Below are 16,094 nucleotides of genomic sequence, written 5' to 3' on the forward strand. Positions count from 1 at the left end.
GGCACCTAAAACATGTTATATAATCTGGTGTAAAATAAGTGTGATAAATGAGTGTGAAGTATAACACTATAATTTTATTAGTTTTTTTTAGTAAGAATTAATTGCTATAATGTGTGCTCCTCAACTCATATTTCTGTAACATGTAACTTATAATTATTGCATAGATTGCATAAATTGCCATGGAACTCCTGTTCAGAAAAGAACGTATGCTTATTATTAATTGACAAGGTTGAAGAAAAGTTGAAATGCTGGTAACCTTGAGAGCAAAGTTTGAAAGGGTCTAGCCACCAGAGCCCTCTATTTTATGCTTAAGCCCACCTCTGCATATCTTGCTTCTCATCTTGCGCATGCATTGCAAGTGCCCTTGAGTGGTATTCATTCTCATACAAGGAAAGCAACATCTCTCTGCACCTTTCACCGCTTGGCTGTGTCGATTTTGAATGCACGGCGCCCTTATTTGTGCAATCATATCCAATCCAATTATAAACACCCCTTTGAATTAAAACATGTAACAAAAGAGTACTCCATCAAATCAATTCTTGGATGCCAACAGAACTCTTGCTTCATAAAGCTTTATCCCTCTCTTCAAAGACTAAGCACCCCCGGATATTCTCAACCAGAAAGCATCCTTGGAAATAGAGGTGTGGGTGCCAGATATCAAGAATTTGATTTGATGCCAACCGTCTATTTAGTGTTATGTGTTGGGACGCTAAGATAAAATTTTGTATTCTTAAAGTCATCTAGAAGTGGGTTGTATCCGTCCTTTGTTCTTGTCTTTGACGGCACGCCGAACTCTTCCATGAATGATGATGTATCAAGCTACACCAATTGAAAAAATAATTTATGTATACAGAAAAGCAGATAGAAAATATCAGAATAATGGTCAGCTAGATAAGCATTGAGGCTGATTTTATCATAAGGGCAGATCTAGAAGGAAATTTCCAGACAATAAATGCAACTGTTTCCTTTCTGCAGTTTTGTTAGACTAACATATCTTTGCTAACAATTATGGGATAACTTGAAAAGTAAAATGAAGTGGTTGTTCTAGGCACTTGGCCGAGTAGCGGTAACCCCATTTCCTGGATGCCTCCCTAAACATAATGGCCAGTGCACATATCTTTCATCTCATATTATGCTACATATTTTTAATCGATATTGGCACTCCCAACACTGCACATGATACAGACCCTCTCCTATTAGGGCTTAGAAATTCCATTCCCCACGATTTCATTTTCAATCAAAACAAACAGTAACAGAACTCCTAATACATTTAGCAAAAACAAAAAAAACAAAAAGATAGATATGGTTGCCACTGTTTAGAAAGATTGGTATTCTAGGCATCAATGACGGCCAGAATTCCTAAACAATATATGCCAATCATAGCACTATATGAGCTTTCCAATGTTGAGAGCTAGTCTGGAAAAGAAGGGCAAGAATAGTGGATAGAATGATTCTCCTTTAGAAAAGGGCATTGTTTTCCATGTATTCATGAACACAAGCAAGCCAAATTGAACAGAATTTAGTGCTCCTGAGTTCTTATCTTTTGGTTGAAAGAAATAGAAATTCTGCTTTTAAGAGAACCAACTTACTGTAATAGTTCGCCTCTTCTTCCCTTGCTTGGATGATTTATCTTTGTGCAATTTCAACCATCCAGAAGAGTAATGGTCCATAGATTCCAAAAGCCAAAAGTCAGTGGGGAAAAATATGTCAGCATCACCCTGCAATAGAAACGACCGCAAGCGTGAAATGGACCATCAGATTACCATTTTGCTAATAGTAAACTGTTTGATGTAGCTAAGACTTTCAGTTCAAGGAATCTTTATGGAGCTTTGGATGTATGATGTTTGGAACTTTGCATTTTCAACTATAGGATGCAAAGTTCTCTTTTTTGTGTAGGTTTACAATGATGTTGCTAATTTGGTAGGAAGAAATTTGAGAAGTGATGGGAATCAGAAAGGGGCTGTGCAGGCCAATCTGGTGCACAGGTTGTAGGTATTCAGATCCTCCGACCCGACCCGACCCTTGACCTTAGTGGGTGATCCTTGGTGGACCATCCAGTGGCAGTCCAGATTGATATGGACATTTGATATTAGCTGTCAATGGGAAGATTTTATTCATAATCCTAATTATTTGGATTTCTTTACAATTTGAAATTAGGGTAATAAGAAAGATAGCAGATAATTTAGCAGGATTATACAAAGGAGTGACCTCAAAAGAAGAAGCAGCAGCTTGTATTTTTATTAAGCAGTTTATAATTAAATAAGTTTGTAAGCAACTGGACCCTTAACCAAAAAAGCGTCATAAGTCGATGTTCAAATGGTTCTAGTTCTCCAGCTTTACTTGCACATTAATTATTAAGTGGCAATATTATCCACATTGTCAAGTCTATAAATTGTGTTGGCATATTCTGTTGACTTGAAGAATTATCACAATAGGAGCTGTGTTGTCTAAGTCTAAGTCTAGTGACTTGCGTCACACACGAATTGAAGAACTATCAGTCTATCACATGTCCTCATGAGGACACCGTCATGAACTTACAAATTGATCTCAATTATTTAAGATGGTAAGTATTCATCAAAAAATTATCTAGGATGATAAGTAACTTAGAAACCTAGAACTTCAACTTTAAATTTAAAGTGACGTGAGTTGAATAATGAATGGTTAAAGTTTTGAAAAAAGTAGGCTTAAATTTTCACAAACTGTTAATTGGAGTTTGAACAGTAATATTATCACTTGAATGGTGACCTCAGGCTGAGAAACAGATTGTCTAACTAGAAATGCAGTCAAATCCCATTAGAATGTGGATATAAAAAGCTCAACTCAAGAGTATCATTTGAAAAATGTTTGATGGATCCTTCCATGCATTTAGGATTTTTTTGAAGGCCCTATAAATACCTTCTTCTCCTCACGAGCTAGCTAGCTAGCTAGTCTAAACATCAATAGAGCAATGAAGAGCATATTAGAGAGAAAATTATGAGTGTTCTTGAGAGAAAAAAGAGAGACTTGGTATTCGTTGAAAACTATTAAGAAGGCTTGAGAGAGAGAGAGAGAGAGAGAGAGAGAGAGAGAATGCAAAACCAGTGTGCAGATTTAAGTTCTTTCTCTTAAGTGGTTTGTCTCTAGAAATCATCTTAGTACCTAAAACCACATGTAGAGATCGCTTCTACACTATGACAAGTAAAGATAGAAGGATTCTGTCAAGGATGCTAAGGAGTCGGCATACATGGAGAACACATAGAAGAGTTGACACGTGATATCAATGAATGAAGAACGAGGATCATGGAATTTTGGTCGGTGAACAAGCGTGAATAGTACAACTTGAGTCTTGTGGAGTTCGAGTCAATGAATAAGTCTATATGCAAGTTCAGTAAGTCTTGTACATGTTTTCCCCAAATAGTGATATCATTTTCCAGGGTTTTCCAATGGGGCTTTCTCATAAAAAACTTCACTTGTGTCATGTGATGATTATTTTCTTTTTTCCTTTTATAAGTAATAACTAGTCTTATTAAAAGCGTAAGGCGCCTCTAAGTATACCGGAAGTATACAGCAGGAATCACCTAACTAGAACGAGAAAAGCGAACAAAAAAATCATCATAGCTAATCGACAAATCTCAGTCTAAAGAAAATCATCATAACTAATCATCATGTGTGATGATTATTTTCAATACATGTTGATTATAGTAAGCAGTAGTATATTGTTGACATATTACTCTTGCAATAGCTTATCATTTATTTGTCGTGTATATAACCCACACGTTATACCTGATCTTGGATATTTTCGCATATTGTAGTTAACCAATTGGCACTTAGGAATTTTTATTGAACTGCTGTGTGTGAAAATCCTTTAATTGGTAAGATTGTTCAGTAGGATGTAGTCACCCCCCCCCCACCAGGTCAAGAAACTTTTTGATAAGTAGAACTTTTCACATGTAACTTCTCGTTCACTTAGTCAAAGGAAAAAAAAATAGGCACTCACCATAGGCAGTTTATTTGAGGTAATCAAAGGCATTGCATATGATAATACATAATTATAAAAATAATGAAAAAATTACCACACCTTTGCATCCAGATAACTGCCATAGTCCAAGCTGCTTCCATCTTTCTGCAGATCGGAAGGTAAACAGGGTCAAACTAAAATTGTTGGCAGGTATTCATGTCTTTGGTATGCTATTGTGTTCGCCATCTTCGAAAAACTAAAATAAATAAGCTTCGATGACAACAAGAATATAAGACTAGGAATTTCAAACAGTTACTTTTCTACTCTTTAGGATCAGGTGGGAAATGAGAACTCCCATGGACTTCTTAGTTCTTAATTTGGATGTCCCACAAACCAGTTGAACTAGGGAAAATATTTTTTGGAAAGAAGAATGACTCAGCAGTTGCTCAATTATCCGATATTACTATCTGTTTTTTTGCTCAATGGATCATCCTTGATTACTTAACAATTTAGTCACTATGTATAAATGTTAGTCAAGTCGTTTCAATTAACAAAATTATGCAGCTAGTGGTTTGAAGATATAGAATGAAGCAGTTGCTTTGCCACAAGGTTTACAGTAGAAGTGATAAGTTCAAAGCTTACTGAGTATCCTTTTCCATCAATACGAATAGGGACTCCTGATTTTTGAACACTCACTTAATAACAATTATGGACATACGAGCTGATATGAATAGAGAACACCCCCCCCCCCCCCCAAAGACCCCTTCCTTCTTTAAATATGGAAGAGCGATATGGATTAGTTAAACATTGACATATGTAATTTGGGCAGATAAATACACAGCCTTCAATTTGAAGCATATCTAAACAGATTCAGGTAAAACCATTATATTTCAAAATGAGCCACATTGATGTCATGCCTACCAACAAACGCAAATACATTAAAAAGAAAGAGCTGTAAATATTATCACAAGGCATGGGCCTTGATAATAATTACAATAAGAAAAAGAACATGCCTTGGTTGAAACCAATGGAGCTCTTTCACCTGGTATCTTCACATCAGGTAGGTAACTGAAGTCTGAAGCAATCAAAGACATCTTCGGTAGCACCTCATGCAAAACCTCTAGTAGTTTCTGCAATTATGGAAGTAGTATTTCTGTTAGAAGTAGGAAATATTGAAGAAAAAGAGACCTACCAAACATTTCTCTTACCAAGCAACCAGTTGGTAGCCAACACCTTTGAGGTTTGGGCAAAACTTTAGACCAAATGCTTCTTGCCATTTTTATTGCACTGCTTTGATTGCTAGGATTTTTGTCCAAGTCAATAATCTCAATGCACCGCCTAATAAGGGAGTCTTGTAATGGCTTATACAACTCAGAGAGTGTTTCCCTATTAAAAGAAGAAACTTAGATCAGTGTGGATTTAACTCAGGGTGTCCCACAGCTGACAAAGCATGAAGACATGCAGGCCTTTCAGGCATAAGGCAAACATAATTCTCAAACGCCCCTTCCAGAATAAAACATAAGCAGAAACAGTATACCGATCCTAATCCTGATTTTGTGGATGAAAAGATAAGTTGTCAACAAAACAATTGGAATTTCCCCACAAGTTGAATAGATGATATGGCAAGCCACAACGCACCATGCTCTTGACCTCTGTGGTCATAGTTGCACAGAGATTTATCACTCAAGTTCAAAAAACTTTATTAGCTGTCATTAATAAGCTAGAAGGCTGCGGTGGAGTTACAAATCCTCAAAACCTTAACCTGCTTCCAACTATTGTAAAATTAAATTATCACAATCATTGATAGTATTTAAACATGTAAAATGCTTATAAAAATGTGATACCTCCATGAATTGCTACATAAAAGATGAGCTACGCTTTTGAAAAGAGAGTATTTTGCAAGTCAGAATGGAAAAATGAAATTATCAGAAAGTAAGATGTTCAAGGAAAGAACCCTCCTTTTCTATCTGATGGGAATGTTTAGCATCCTGAGTCTATATAAAAGGATATAGGCCGATATCATAAAAATGCATAAGAAGGTAAGACTGACAATGGTACGTGCATTTGTATGCATATAATATGTTAAGGTTAGATCAAGACTGGATAACCATTTCACCATGAATCCTCAATTGAGAAATTCCCCGACCTCTTTCTATGCCGTGTTTCAGCTTGAAAGATAATGAAGCAACTCAATACCATGTCATTATGTGTGAAACAAAAATATAAAAGTTGCAAGAAAGCATTTTAAAGATATCTCTGGGTGCCTGCATACTTTGTACCTATCACGTTGCTTTTCAACCCATACTTCCATCCAAGGAGAAACTTGATTTTCTGAATAGAGAAGATCATGTGGAAGATTATCAAGCACCTGTAAGAAATAAATTAATAAATTTTCCTTTTGGGACAAATATGATCAACAATGTCCACCCATATAATATACAAAAAGCATGAAAAGCCACACGCCGGAACCCCTATCCGCCCTCCTTGTTCATCTGCAACATGGGCATGCATATATACACATAGAGATTCTTATGACAAACAATTTCAGCAATGAGGCAACAAAGTAACATTGAGAAAATTAGGTGTTTAGTTTAGATGCCCTTAATGACACTAATTCAACTTTTCTTCAACCAACTAAACACCTTGCTTAGACAAAAATAAAAAACTAAACACCTTGCTGTGGGAGAGTAAAGATATCCATCTCAATGTTGTTAAAAGCTCAAGGTGCACTTAAGTGTGAAGGCCTCATAGTTCTTTGGTGCATAGCTAAATGAAGTAAAGTTCACATTTTTTTGAATTACAATGTTTAATTATTTCCAAAAGAAACGTTCATAAGATAGAATAAAAATGCTTAAAAAATCAGATAGTGATTTACTTGGCCTACTAGCTCATATGATCAGAGGGTTGTGCAACTTGTAGGTTGCTGGCCTGCGATTCCTACTTAGGCTATTTAAAATTCTTAAAATGTATACGTAATAAATCCAAACGAAATTAGCAAAAGGCAGCAATGAATCAAATTTCTACATGATAGACTATTGACCTGCGCATTCCAACAGATTTTCTCATGTTTTCTTAAATATGCCCAACCATGGTAGTGATCATCAAAATTAAGCACGTGGTTCTACAAAATATAACTGAAAAGCATGTGAAAATAGAGTGTCTATTCCTAGTACATTGTCATTCTTAATTGCTTAATGATCAATAGTTATTTCTAAATGAATCATATACATCATTCAAAAGAAAAAAAAATTGCTGTTTTACACTTAAAAAAAAAAAAAAAAAAGTGCACTTGTTGTGCTTTAACTATGCTTTATTAAATGAGCTTTGCTTTAAGATCAAGAAGTGATTTTCTTTTGGAGCTTTATTCTTTCCACTTTAAGTGTACCTAGGCGCGAGTTTAACAACACAGGTCCCTCTTAGAGTTGACTAGAGTTGTTTTTCTTTTTTTATTTTGATAAGTAACGTTGTATATATCAAAAAGCGCAGAGGGGCATAACCCTAATACACTGGAAGTATACAAATGAACGTCTAAGACGAAAAAGAAAATAGAACAAGAAAATCAGAAAAAATAATTACTAAGGGACTGGAGAAGTTGACCAGGGGTAGCTACAGATGGACATTGGTCATGTTGGTTGGCTTGTTTGTAGCTGGAATTATTTTTTCAATGCCGGTGGTTCTAGTTTTAGTTTGCCATGTTGGCAAAGAGAAGGATTTATGGTGTAAATTGACATATGATACCTGTACGAAGTTAATCAAAAATAAATAATTTGCAATTTTGGATTTACGAAACGGAAATTGTGGTCAAGCATGATCTCTTTAGCGACCATTAGAGATGGTTATTTCATAAAGGTTCGAGGTAGAGTTTGTGGTGCTGTTCTTGCTTGGGAACTTGTGCAAGAAGGCTCTCACATATTATGGTGGATTGCTGACACATGTGGCCGAGAGGACAGGTTATTGGCTTGGCAATATTGAAGTTGAGATTGTTATAGTCGAAACATGCAAGATATTCGTAAAACCATAATATTTGGTAGGTGCAGTGTGTTGATCAACATTAAATTCTTGGCCAATTTACTTTATAGCTCCCTTAGCAATGTGAAGTATGTGAAGAAAATTTAGGTTTTCAAATGTCCATCACGATATTGCTTAAACTCTTTTTTGATAAGTATATTTGCTTCAACTCTCTAAAAACAATCACATGTTTCACATGCATCAATATGTAAGAAACATGAAACGTGTAAGAAAATAGCAGTATTTGGCAGGAACCAAGTACGTTTAACTTTGGATACTTTGCAAAATTTACTATTAATAAACTCTAGTAGCAACATTTTGTCACTTAGATGAAACTGAAACAAATCAAAGATAGAACATACCTCAAGCATTATTACCCAACATGGTTGTTGCTCCACATCTCCTGTTAATAAACAGAAACTAGCTTTCATTTCTAACATTATGATAGATATGTAAGAGCTGCACATTATGGAGAAAAGTATGCATGCGAAGCATAAAGAATAACTGGTAATAGTGCAATTGCAGCAGTAAACTGCTCAGAAAGGGGGATTGTGATTGGCTGATGATTTTGTTACTTGTTTGATTAGGCAGCAGTGTGCTTCTGGCCAGTTTGTTCATGTCTCTGCTGCTAAGAGGTGTGTCTGTATGCCTTTGGAACCCTCTGGATGTGTGTGCATATTGAACTGTTGAATTCTAATTGTTTTCAGAATATTTTAGAAGTGTATCCATAGGTGCACAAATCTACCAGGAGCATGATGACTCACAGTAGTTAATCTGCTCTATTGATATAAAAATTATAGAAACATTTCAAGTAGGATGAGAAATAAGACAATCTATGAGAGTCTTTGAGGTGGAGTGACCAAGCTTAAAATATATATGCAATCTAACACATGTTAATGTGAGAAATATAAAAGTTTAGGGCAAATGTACTATTTATTTTGATAATGATAGAAGAGTGTTTATCACTTCTGTGAAGTTTAAGTACACAAATTGCACGAACTGAGTCCTATCAGAAGCATCCAAAGTAAAGAAGAACATGTAAAGACAACTTACCCCATCCACTCCTGTCAGCGGCATCACGGCATTCTACTCTAAACTTTGACAAGTGACTACGAACTTCTCCAACAGTTTCTCTTTGTATCTCAGCCAATGAAGGACTGATTTCCACTGAGCTGCAGTTACATATGTGATTGCAGTCACTACTGATTATAGATCTTAGCACAAGAGTATAAGAATAACATAAATAGAAATTTATGAAGGCGGGTTTGCCAATGACTTATGTAGGTGCATTCAAAACACTCAATGATGACAATGACCATTTTTTGTTTTTTGTTTTTTTAAAAAAAGGGTATAACTACACTTAAACCCCCTCAACTACCACTCATTTACACATTGCCCCACGAACTATCATCATACTCAAGCCCCTCCAACTACCAATCGTTGGCAAAAAAACCCCTTCCATTAGCCAAGCGTGTTAAATTCAATAGAAAAATTGAACACATGACATGCACGTTCCAATTTTTAACATGAGATGACAAAAATACCTTCAGTTTAGAAACTAAATTTACTTAAATACCCTTGAAGTTACAAAAACAAAAACCTCAAAATTCAAAAAAAAAAAAAGTGGTTTAGCCACCCCTAGGGTGGTTGGGGGTGATTCTTGGTGGCCAAACCACCCCTAAGGGGTGGCCAAGTCACACCCTAGGAGGTGGACCGGCCACCCCATGTGATTCAAGGATGGTCAATCCACCCCCAAGTACCTGGGGTGGCCACCCCTCATGGGTCTTTTTTTTTGGTTAGTTTTTAATTCTTTTGAATTTTTTTATTTGAGGGCAACACACATGCTCATTATTCTAAAATATTAGAATATATAAAAATGCTGATTTTATAATCTCAATTTTTTTTTAGATAAATAATTGGCCCCAAGAAAATGGGGAATAGAAGATTCAAACTAGTGACATCTACTTCACGAGGTGTAGTCCCTAGCCGATTGAACTACCCCTTGGGGTCTTATAATCTCAAATTAAGATATTAAAAAATGACAAGGTCTAAAAAATTGAAGGTCCATCATTTTATGATTGCTTTGAAAGGGTATGTTGTTGTGAAGTTTCCTTTGAAGAGTGTACGGTGATAAGGTGCCTAAGAAGGTTGCTCTTTTCACATGAACAGCAGCATTGGAAAAGATTCTAATGGTAGACAAGACAATCTTAGTAGGAGGAATATATTGATCATAGATTTGTGCTGTATGTACAAAAGCAGCAGGGAATCAGTTAATCATGCTCTACTACATTGTTTGGTGACAAAAGAGATTTCGATGTTTGTGTATTCCTTATCTGGTGTCTTAAGAGTAATGCTGAATAGCATGATTCAGCTGCTTGCACATTGGCAAGGGGATTTTAGCCATCGTAAGAGCACAAAAATTTCAAATATTGTTCCATTTTGTGCAATGTGAACAATTTGGAGAGAGAAAAATAGCAGAACATTTGGTGGTGTAGAACATACTCAACATGTTATTAAGTCTTTATATTTTGGATCATTGTATGATTGGATGACTGCTTTAGGAAGTGTCCAGTAGATTGAAATTCTTTAGGAGTACCTTTAATAATTTCCCTGTGTACCTGAGTTTTCTCCTTTATTGAAAAATTTTATTTTAATTATTAAGAAAAAAAACTGAATGTGATAACAAAAGTTCAGTTTGGTTTCAGTTACATGGACCTCGTGCGCACACACACAAACGGGCAGATAATATACATCACATCTGCAGTACATGGTCTAAGGACTACAATTTAAGTACCAAGAGTGTCCTGCCATGCCTAGGCTCAGGTAATGAATGGTGAGCTGAGGCTCAGGTAGGCCTAAGTTTAGATCTTGACTAGGAGAAAAGAAAAGGGAAAAAAAAGAAGTACAAAGACTTGCAGAAAAAGGCAATAACCTTTCTTGAAATAACTCCTATTCATGCAAAAGATGTTTACCTGAGTATTAAATCTGGCCTAACATTGAATTACATAATACATAACTAGTATCTCAAATATAATGCAACAGAAACCATTGTTTGGAGGAACCATGTGGATTCATGTATCATGAGGGTAGCATGTATAACATTAGGGTTAGCATATGAATATCTAACTTATATTATGGTAAATAGAGGTATGCTCAATGCACATACATGTAAGTCATGTTGTTGTAAACTCTATCAGGTCCATTCAACATAATGTAATCCATTATACCCTTCGCACAAGCTCCTGATCCACCACCAATTTCATATATCTGAGTGCACATTATAAAACAGCAAAATCAACTTTTAGATTTAATGTATCGAACAAGAAGATAAATGCACAAACAAAGAAAAATGGGAGGGATCAGTTAATGGCATAATGATTTCCAACTGAATAAATATTTTAATTTAAGATTATAAAGATAAATCCAAAATCTTGTATGACACATGGTTCACAAAAACGAAGAGAAGTTTAAACAGGATACACATTATATACTAGTAACTAAGTGATTCATATTTTTCTTTTATGGTAACTAATAACTAAATGTTCTGATGCAGGACGGCAAGCTAAAAGTTAACCAAATACATAGATCATGATTACTGTTCATAATACTGTAGCAGATTATTGTTCACAGTACTGTAGCACAAATACTATGGTATTAGTCTGAAGCATTTTAGGTTATTTAAAGGTATTTGAGTCTTTTTGGTTTATTTTGATTATATGCAGTTAGGACTAATCTAAATTAAGGGTCATGCTTTATTGTTCCAAGGGTTTTAGGGTTTGGTCTTCTTGTTAAAAGAAGATCATCACATCATTGTAAGACAATTGACTTTTAATAATAGAACATTTGCCTTTTTCCTTCCTTCAAGATTCAAGAACTCTAGGATTTGCTTTTTTTTGCCTTTATTTCCCTCTAAGAAACTTAGACTTCGACAGAAATTGAAGTAAATTTATCTCTTCTCATGCTTCCAACTGCAATAGGTTTGCGAACATGCTAAAAGTATTATTTGGAGAGACATAATATGTTCAAAAAAGCTAAGAAAGTAAACGAGATGATATATGTCCTTGAAATAGATATGGAAGTTCAGATCAACTTAAATACACACGCAATAAGAATGTAATGTAATGCGGTAGGAGGTTATGAACCGGAGGGAGCTTACTTTTAATGGAACTGAAAGATTAGTAGTTCGCAGTATGGCTTCAGCAATTCCATGTGCATACCAAGGCTAACAAAAAGCAAAATTTCATAATAAAACTAAAAGTAGAAACCAAATATATATACTTAAAAGGCATATGAAACAAAAAGAAATCTGAATCCCTCACATGGACAGATTTAAAGCACAATGAAAGATTTCATTCAACAGTGACCACTATAGAGTATAGAAAATTAATAAAATGCCAATCATGTAATCATGTTCCACTTTAACGCCTGTGATTGCACTACGGCTGCATTTTGTTTCAACGTAAAATAATTTCTACGGGAAAACGATTTGGTCGAAAATATTTTTGGGGAAAATCATTGGTTTTCCATTGTTTGGTTGTTATCCTGAAAATAATGTCAAAAATGTTTTCACTTGTTTGGTTGGTATGAAAATTATATTTCTGTCATAACTAGAAATCACTCAAAATTGTCGAACAAGGCCAAATATCACCACTAACAATTCAGAAAAAAAAAAAAAAAAAAAAAAAAAAAAAAAAAAGCACATTTCACAAAAACCCATAGATAGGAAAGGAGCAAGAATATTCTTGCTTATATTCATTGGAAAAAAAATTCAAGTCTTACAAATAACATTACATTATTATTTCTAATTAATTATTTCATATGAACTCTACAATGTTACCCGATGATTCAAAGGATCTAACTGATTTTGTACGGCATATTGATCCAATGAATATAAGCAAGAATATGGATCAATATGCCGTACAAAATCAGTTAGATCCTTTGAATCATCGGGTAACATTGTAGAGTTTATATGAAAGAATTAATTAGAAATAATAATGTAATGTTATTTGTACTACTTGCATTTTTTTCCTATTCAACTGGCACATATGCATGATCCTTTACAGATTCCTGGAGACTCCATTATCCTTTATATGCAGAAAATACTATTTCACTTCTAAAACCATGATTATTTAGATTGACATGTAAAGGCACACATTCATTTTTCCCTACTAACATCAGTCTCTGGGTGAATAATGTTTGTTTCCTATACTCTCCTCTTTGGTCCCAAAAAAACTTAATATGTAACACCTTAGTCTCACATTGGAGAGTTGAATAGCCCACATAGAGTGGATAAATTACAAGGGTACCCATGGGTGTTAAGTCTCACATTGGTTCTTTACTATGTGAGACTTGACTTTATACGTGATTATAGATAGCTCCAAATTGACTAGTCTTTTTATAGTGATAGTGTAGATGTGACTAATAATTTCCCTAGTTCGTTACAAATGGTATCAGAACCTAGTAATGTCGTGTGGTACTAGAACACTACATAATGTACATCTAATAGGGACATCATGGATTTAAGGGAGGGGGATTATAACACTCCAATCCCACATTTGAAAGATGAATAGTCCACATAGAGTGAGTAAATTATAAAGATACTCATTGGTTCTTACTATGTGAGATTTAACTTTATAAGTGATTTTAGGGAGCTCCAGATTGACTAGTTCTTTTGGGGTAATAATGCGGATGTGGTTAGTGTTTTCCCTGGATCGTCACATATTATCTTTCATATTTAATGTTTTATAAAGAACTGCACTAATTTTCCATTTAGTGATCCAATCAAAAAGTTGTAACGGCATGACCAAACAGTTATAACAGGACAAAGAAGCAGGAAAAAAAAAAATACAAGACTACTAGCTTCTAGACCATGACCATTTTGGTATTTCCTGTATATTTCTCTACCAGCCTACAATTCATCAAAAACAAATCTACCACCTTACAACAAATATTGTTGAGCAGCTACGAAACTAACTAGTCGAAGAAGATAGAGAAAGGATAAGCAAAAGGTTGAAACTAACTTTGTTTGGAAAATTACTCAGAAATAGTGTTAGACAATAACAAGATTATCCTTAGCGAAAAATGAGTAAATGAAAATTATAAGAAATTTAGGACCTAATTTATTTTAGTTATATGAGGTTGAATCTTTATGCCGTCAAAGAGAGAGAGAGAGAGAGAGAGAGTACCTTAAAAAGCTCCACAGGAGTAAACCATGCTATGTCACTCCGCTTGTATATATCATCCAGGTATTTCATATAAGCTTTTCTACCTAAAATATGCAAAATATTCAGTGTATTAGGTCAATGCCGACTTCAAGCACTGCCAACAGTCTAGCATTTCTATTAAATATTGGATTGGAGAAGAGTATCTTGAGTAAAGTGTGAAATATTTTGTAAATCCATAAACAAAGGTGCATATTTTAAAAGCATTCAGCTGATAAGTAATATATGGCAGAGTCACAGAGGCGACAACTATGATATCTCACAGAAGCTGGATAATTGAAAAGTGCATCACCAAGATTCAAATCGTTTGTCCTTCGTCATTTCCCTACTGTGACTCTCCAATTTAAATTGCACCATTCCTGACTACCCCATATACTGATCTTCCTAACAAAAGAGTATCTATCATATAGAAATTTCTCCGATATTGTCCTTTTCTGCTATTTTAACCTTCCCGCAAACATTCAGACTTCCACATTACTGCCACACATCCACCTCAAGAAACTAAATTCAATTACAGTAGATTCTCCAATATCTCATTTCTAAACTACAGGCATCCTCTACCATACAGCATAACTAACTTTATTACCCTCTCAGACAACTTCTGACATTGATTAAAAAATACATTTGGCCTTTACAAACACTCCAAAAGCACTCCTCCATTTGATCAACTCCACTATAATTCTACAAATGGGTTCTCTTCAATATCCATTACATTGAAAATCAATTCATTCCAACATTATTTATTAATTATTAAGCATAATTACATAAACCCAATAGCAGAAAAGCTTATAGAAAATTCATTCAATCGTTTTTCTTGAATTACGCATGAATTCCTCAAAACCCAGATCACAATGTACACCAAAAAAAAAAAAAAAAAGATTCTAACAAAATGCATCCAATTGTGAAATCAGAAATGCTATAAGCACCTTCGAGCTGATTGAACTTAATGCTTTTCTCGAGCACGCCAACTGACCCCGATCTTTGAGAGAAGTAGCCATGTTTTGCGTCGTAAAGCGCAGAATGTATGAAATCCCGAACCTGCCCAATCGAAAAGCAATTTTCCAAGAAACCCATCATTTGAATTAGCAGAACATGAGGGGCAAGATAGAGAAAATGGGAGAAGCAGAGGCCAATGGCTTACGAGGATCGGTTTGTCGCCCACAATGTGAGTGGAGAAGAGGGCTTCAAAAAGTAAAGGTTCAGATGGAATCACTGCAGAGAAATGAATGTGAAAGAGAGAGAGAGAGAGAGAGAGAGAGAAAGAGAGTATACCTTTGGGAGTGAAGAAGAGAAGAGGAAGCCTTTTGGCGGTGAAAGTGCGAGAGAACATTTCTTGAGCTCTGGTATCAGGTGGGTTCTTTGTTTTGTTGAAGACATGCGAGCCTTAAACCCCTCAGGGTTTTTATTTTCTATTTTTGCCTTGCTTTTTTTGTTCTTATTTCCTTTTTCTTTTCTTTTTCTTTTTTTTTTTTGCCCTTTTTTGGGGGAAGATTTTGAACTCTTCATCAATTCTCAACCTTCTGCTAGTAATTTATAAACTAATAAATATATATATTTTTAAAATATATATATATATATATATATATATATATATATATATATATATACAATTGAGATGACAAGGCAATAAAAATTAGTGTTTTTTTATTTTATATAAGTATTGATTTAAAAGCTGATTTTCATTGTAATATGATCAAGTTATATAATAGTCGTATAACAGTCTATTAAATAACATTAATCAAACTTAAAACCAAACAAATAGAAAAGAGAAACACAAGAGCTCATGTTATGGAAGCACAATCACTCACATAACTATTTAGCACATACCTAGTGGCTAGTGTAAATAATATTGCCATTCAGGGTTATTTGATAGAATCAATAATAAAGAACAAGAAATATCAATGTATACTAATTAAAAATGTTGGTAA

The 16,094-nt window shown here is 34.7% G+C and overlaps 1 protein-coding gene across 2 annotated transcripts; it reads right to left on the reverse strand.

Moving 5' to 3' along the window:
- Window positions 1–195: 195 nt before the first annotated feature.
- LOC132179034 (uncharacterized) lies at window positions 196–15,525 on the reverse strand. 2 transcript variants are annotated; one of them, XM_059591652.1, is made up of 14 exons: window positions 15,439–15,525; window positions 15,308–15,348; window positions 15,093–15,204; window positions 14,131–14,213; window positions 12,102–12,167; window positions 11,112–11,212; window positions 8,999–9,117; window positions 8,308–8,348; window positions 6,217–6,305; window positions 5,146–5,323; window positions 4,951–5,067; window positions 4,058–4,102; window positions 1,590–1,718; window positions 196–819 (listed from the first exon to the last, which is right to left on the reverse strand). In XM_059591652.1, exons 1-14 carry the CDS (start codon window positions 15,494–15,496, stop codon window positions 685–687), a joined length of 1,314 nt encoding a protein of 437 aa, XP_059447635.1. In that variant the 5' UTR covers window positions 15,497–15,525; the 3' UTR covers window positions 196–684. The 2 variants fall into 2 exon arrangements, with proteins under 2 accessions (XP_059447635.1, XP_059447633.1); XM_059591650.1 differs by having other exon boundaries at window positions 15,308–15,378.
- Window positions 15,526–16,094: the final 569 nt, after the last annotated feature.

The sequence above is a fragment of the Corylus avellana genome, chromosome ca4, assembly GCF_901000735.1.
Source record: "Corylus avellana chromosome ca4, CavTom2PMs-1.0".
In the NCBI taxonomy this organism is placed as follows: Eukaryota; Viridiplantae; Streptophyta; class Magnoliopsida; order Fagales; family Betulaceae; genus Corylus; species Corylus avellana.

What these genes read in the sequence shown, in the direction of transcription:
- LOC132179034 (XM_059591650.1), bottom strand. Translation starts at nt 15,496, where the DNA reads ATGTTCTCTCGCACTTTCACCGCCAAAAGGCTTCCTCTTCTCTTCTTC. An exon ending in ATCTTTCAGTTCCATTAAAA is followed by an intron (nt 11,213 to 12,101) that starts GTAAGCTCCCTC and finishes ATGTGCACTCAG; the next exon opens with ATATATGAAATTGGTGGTGG. An exon ending in TACAACAACATGACTTACAT is followed by an intron (nt 9,118 to 11,111) that starts GTATGTGCATTG and finishes ATGTAACTGCAG; the next exon opens with CTCAGTGGAAATCAGTCCTT.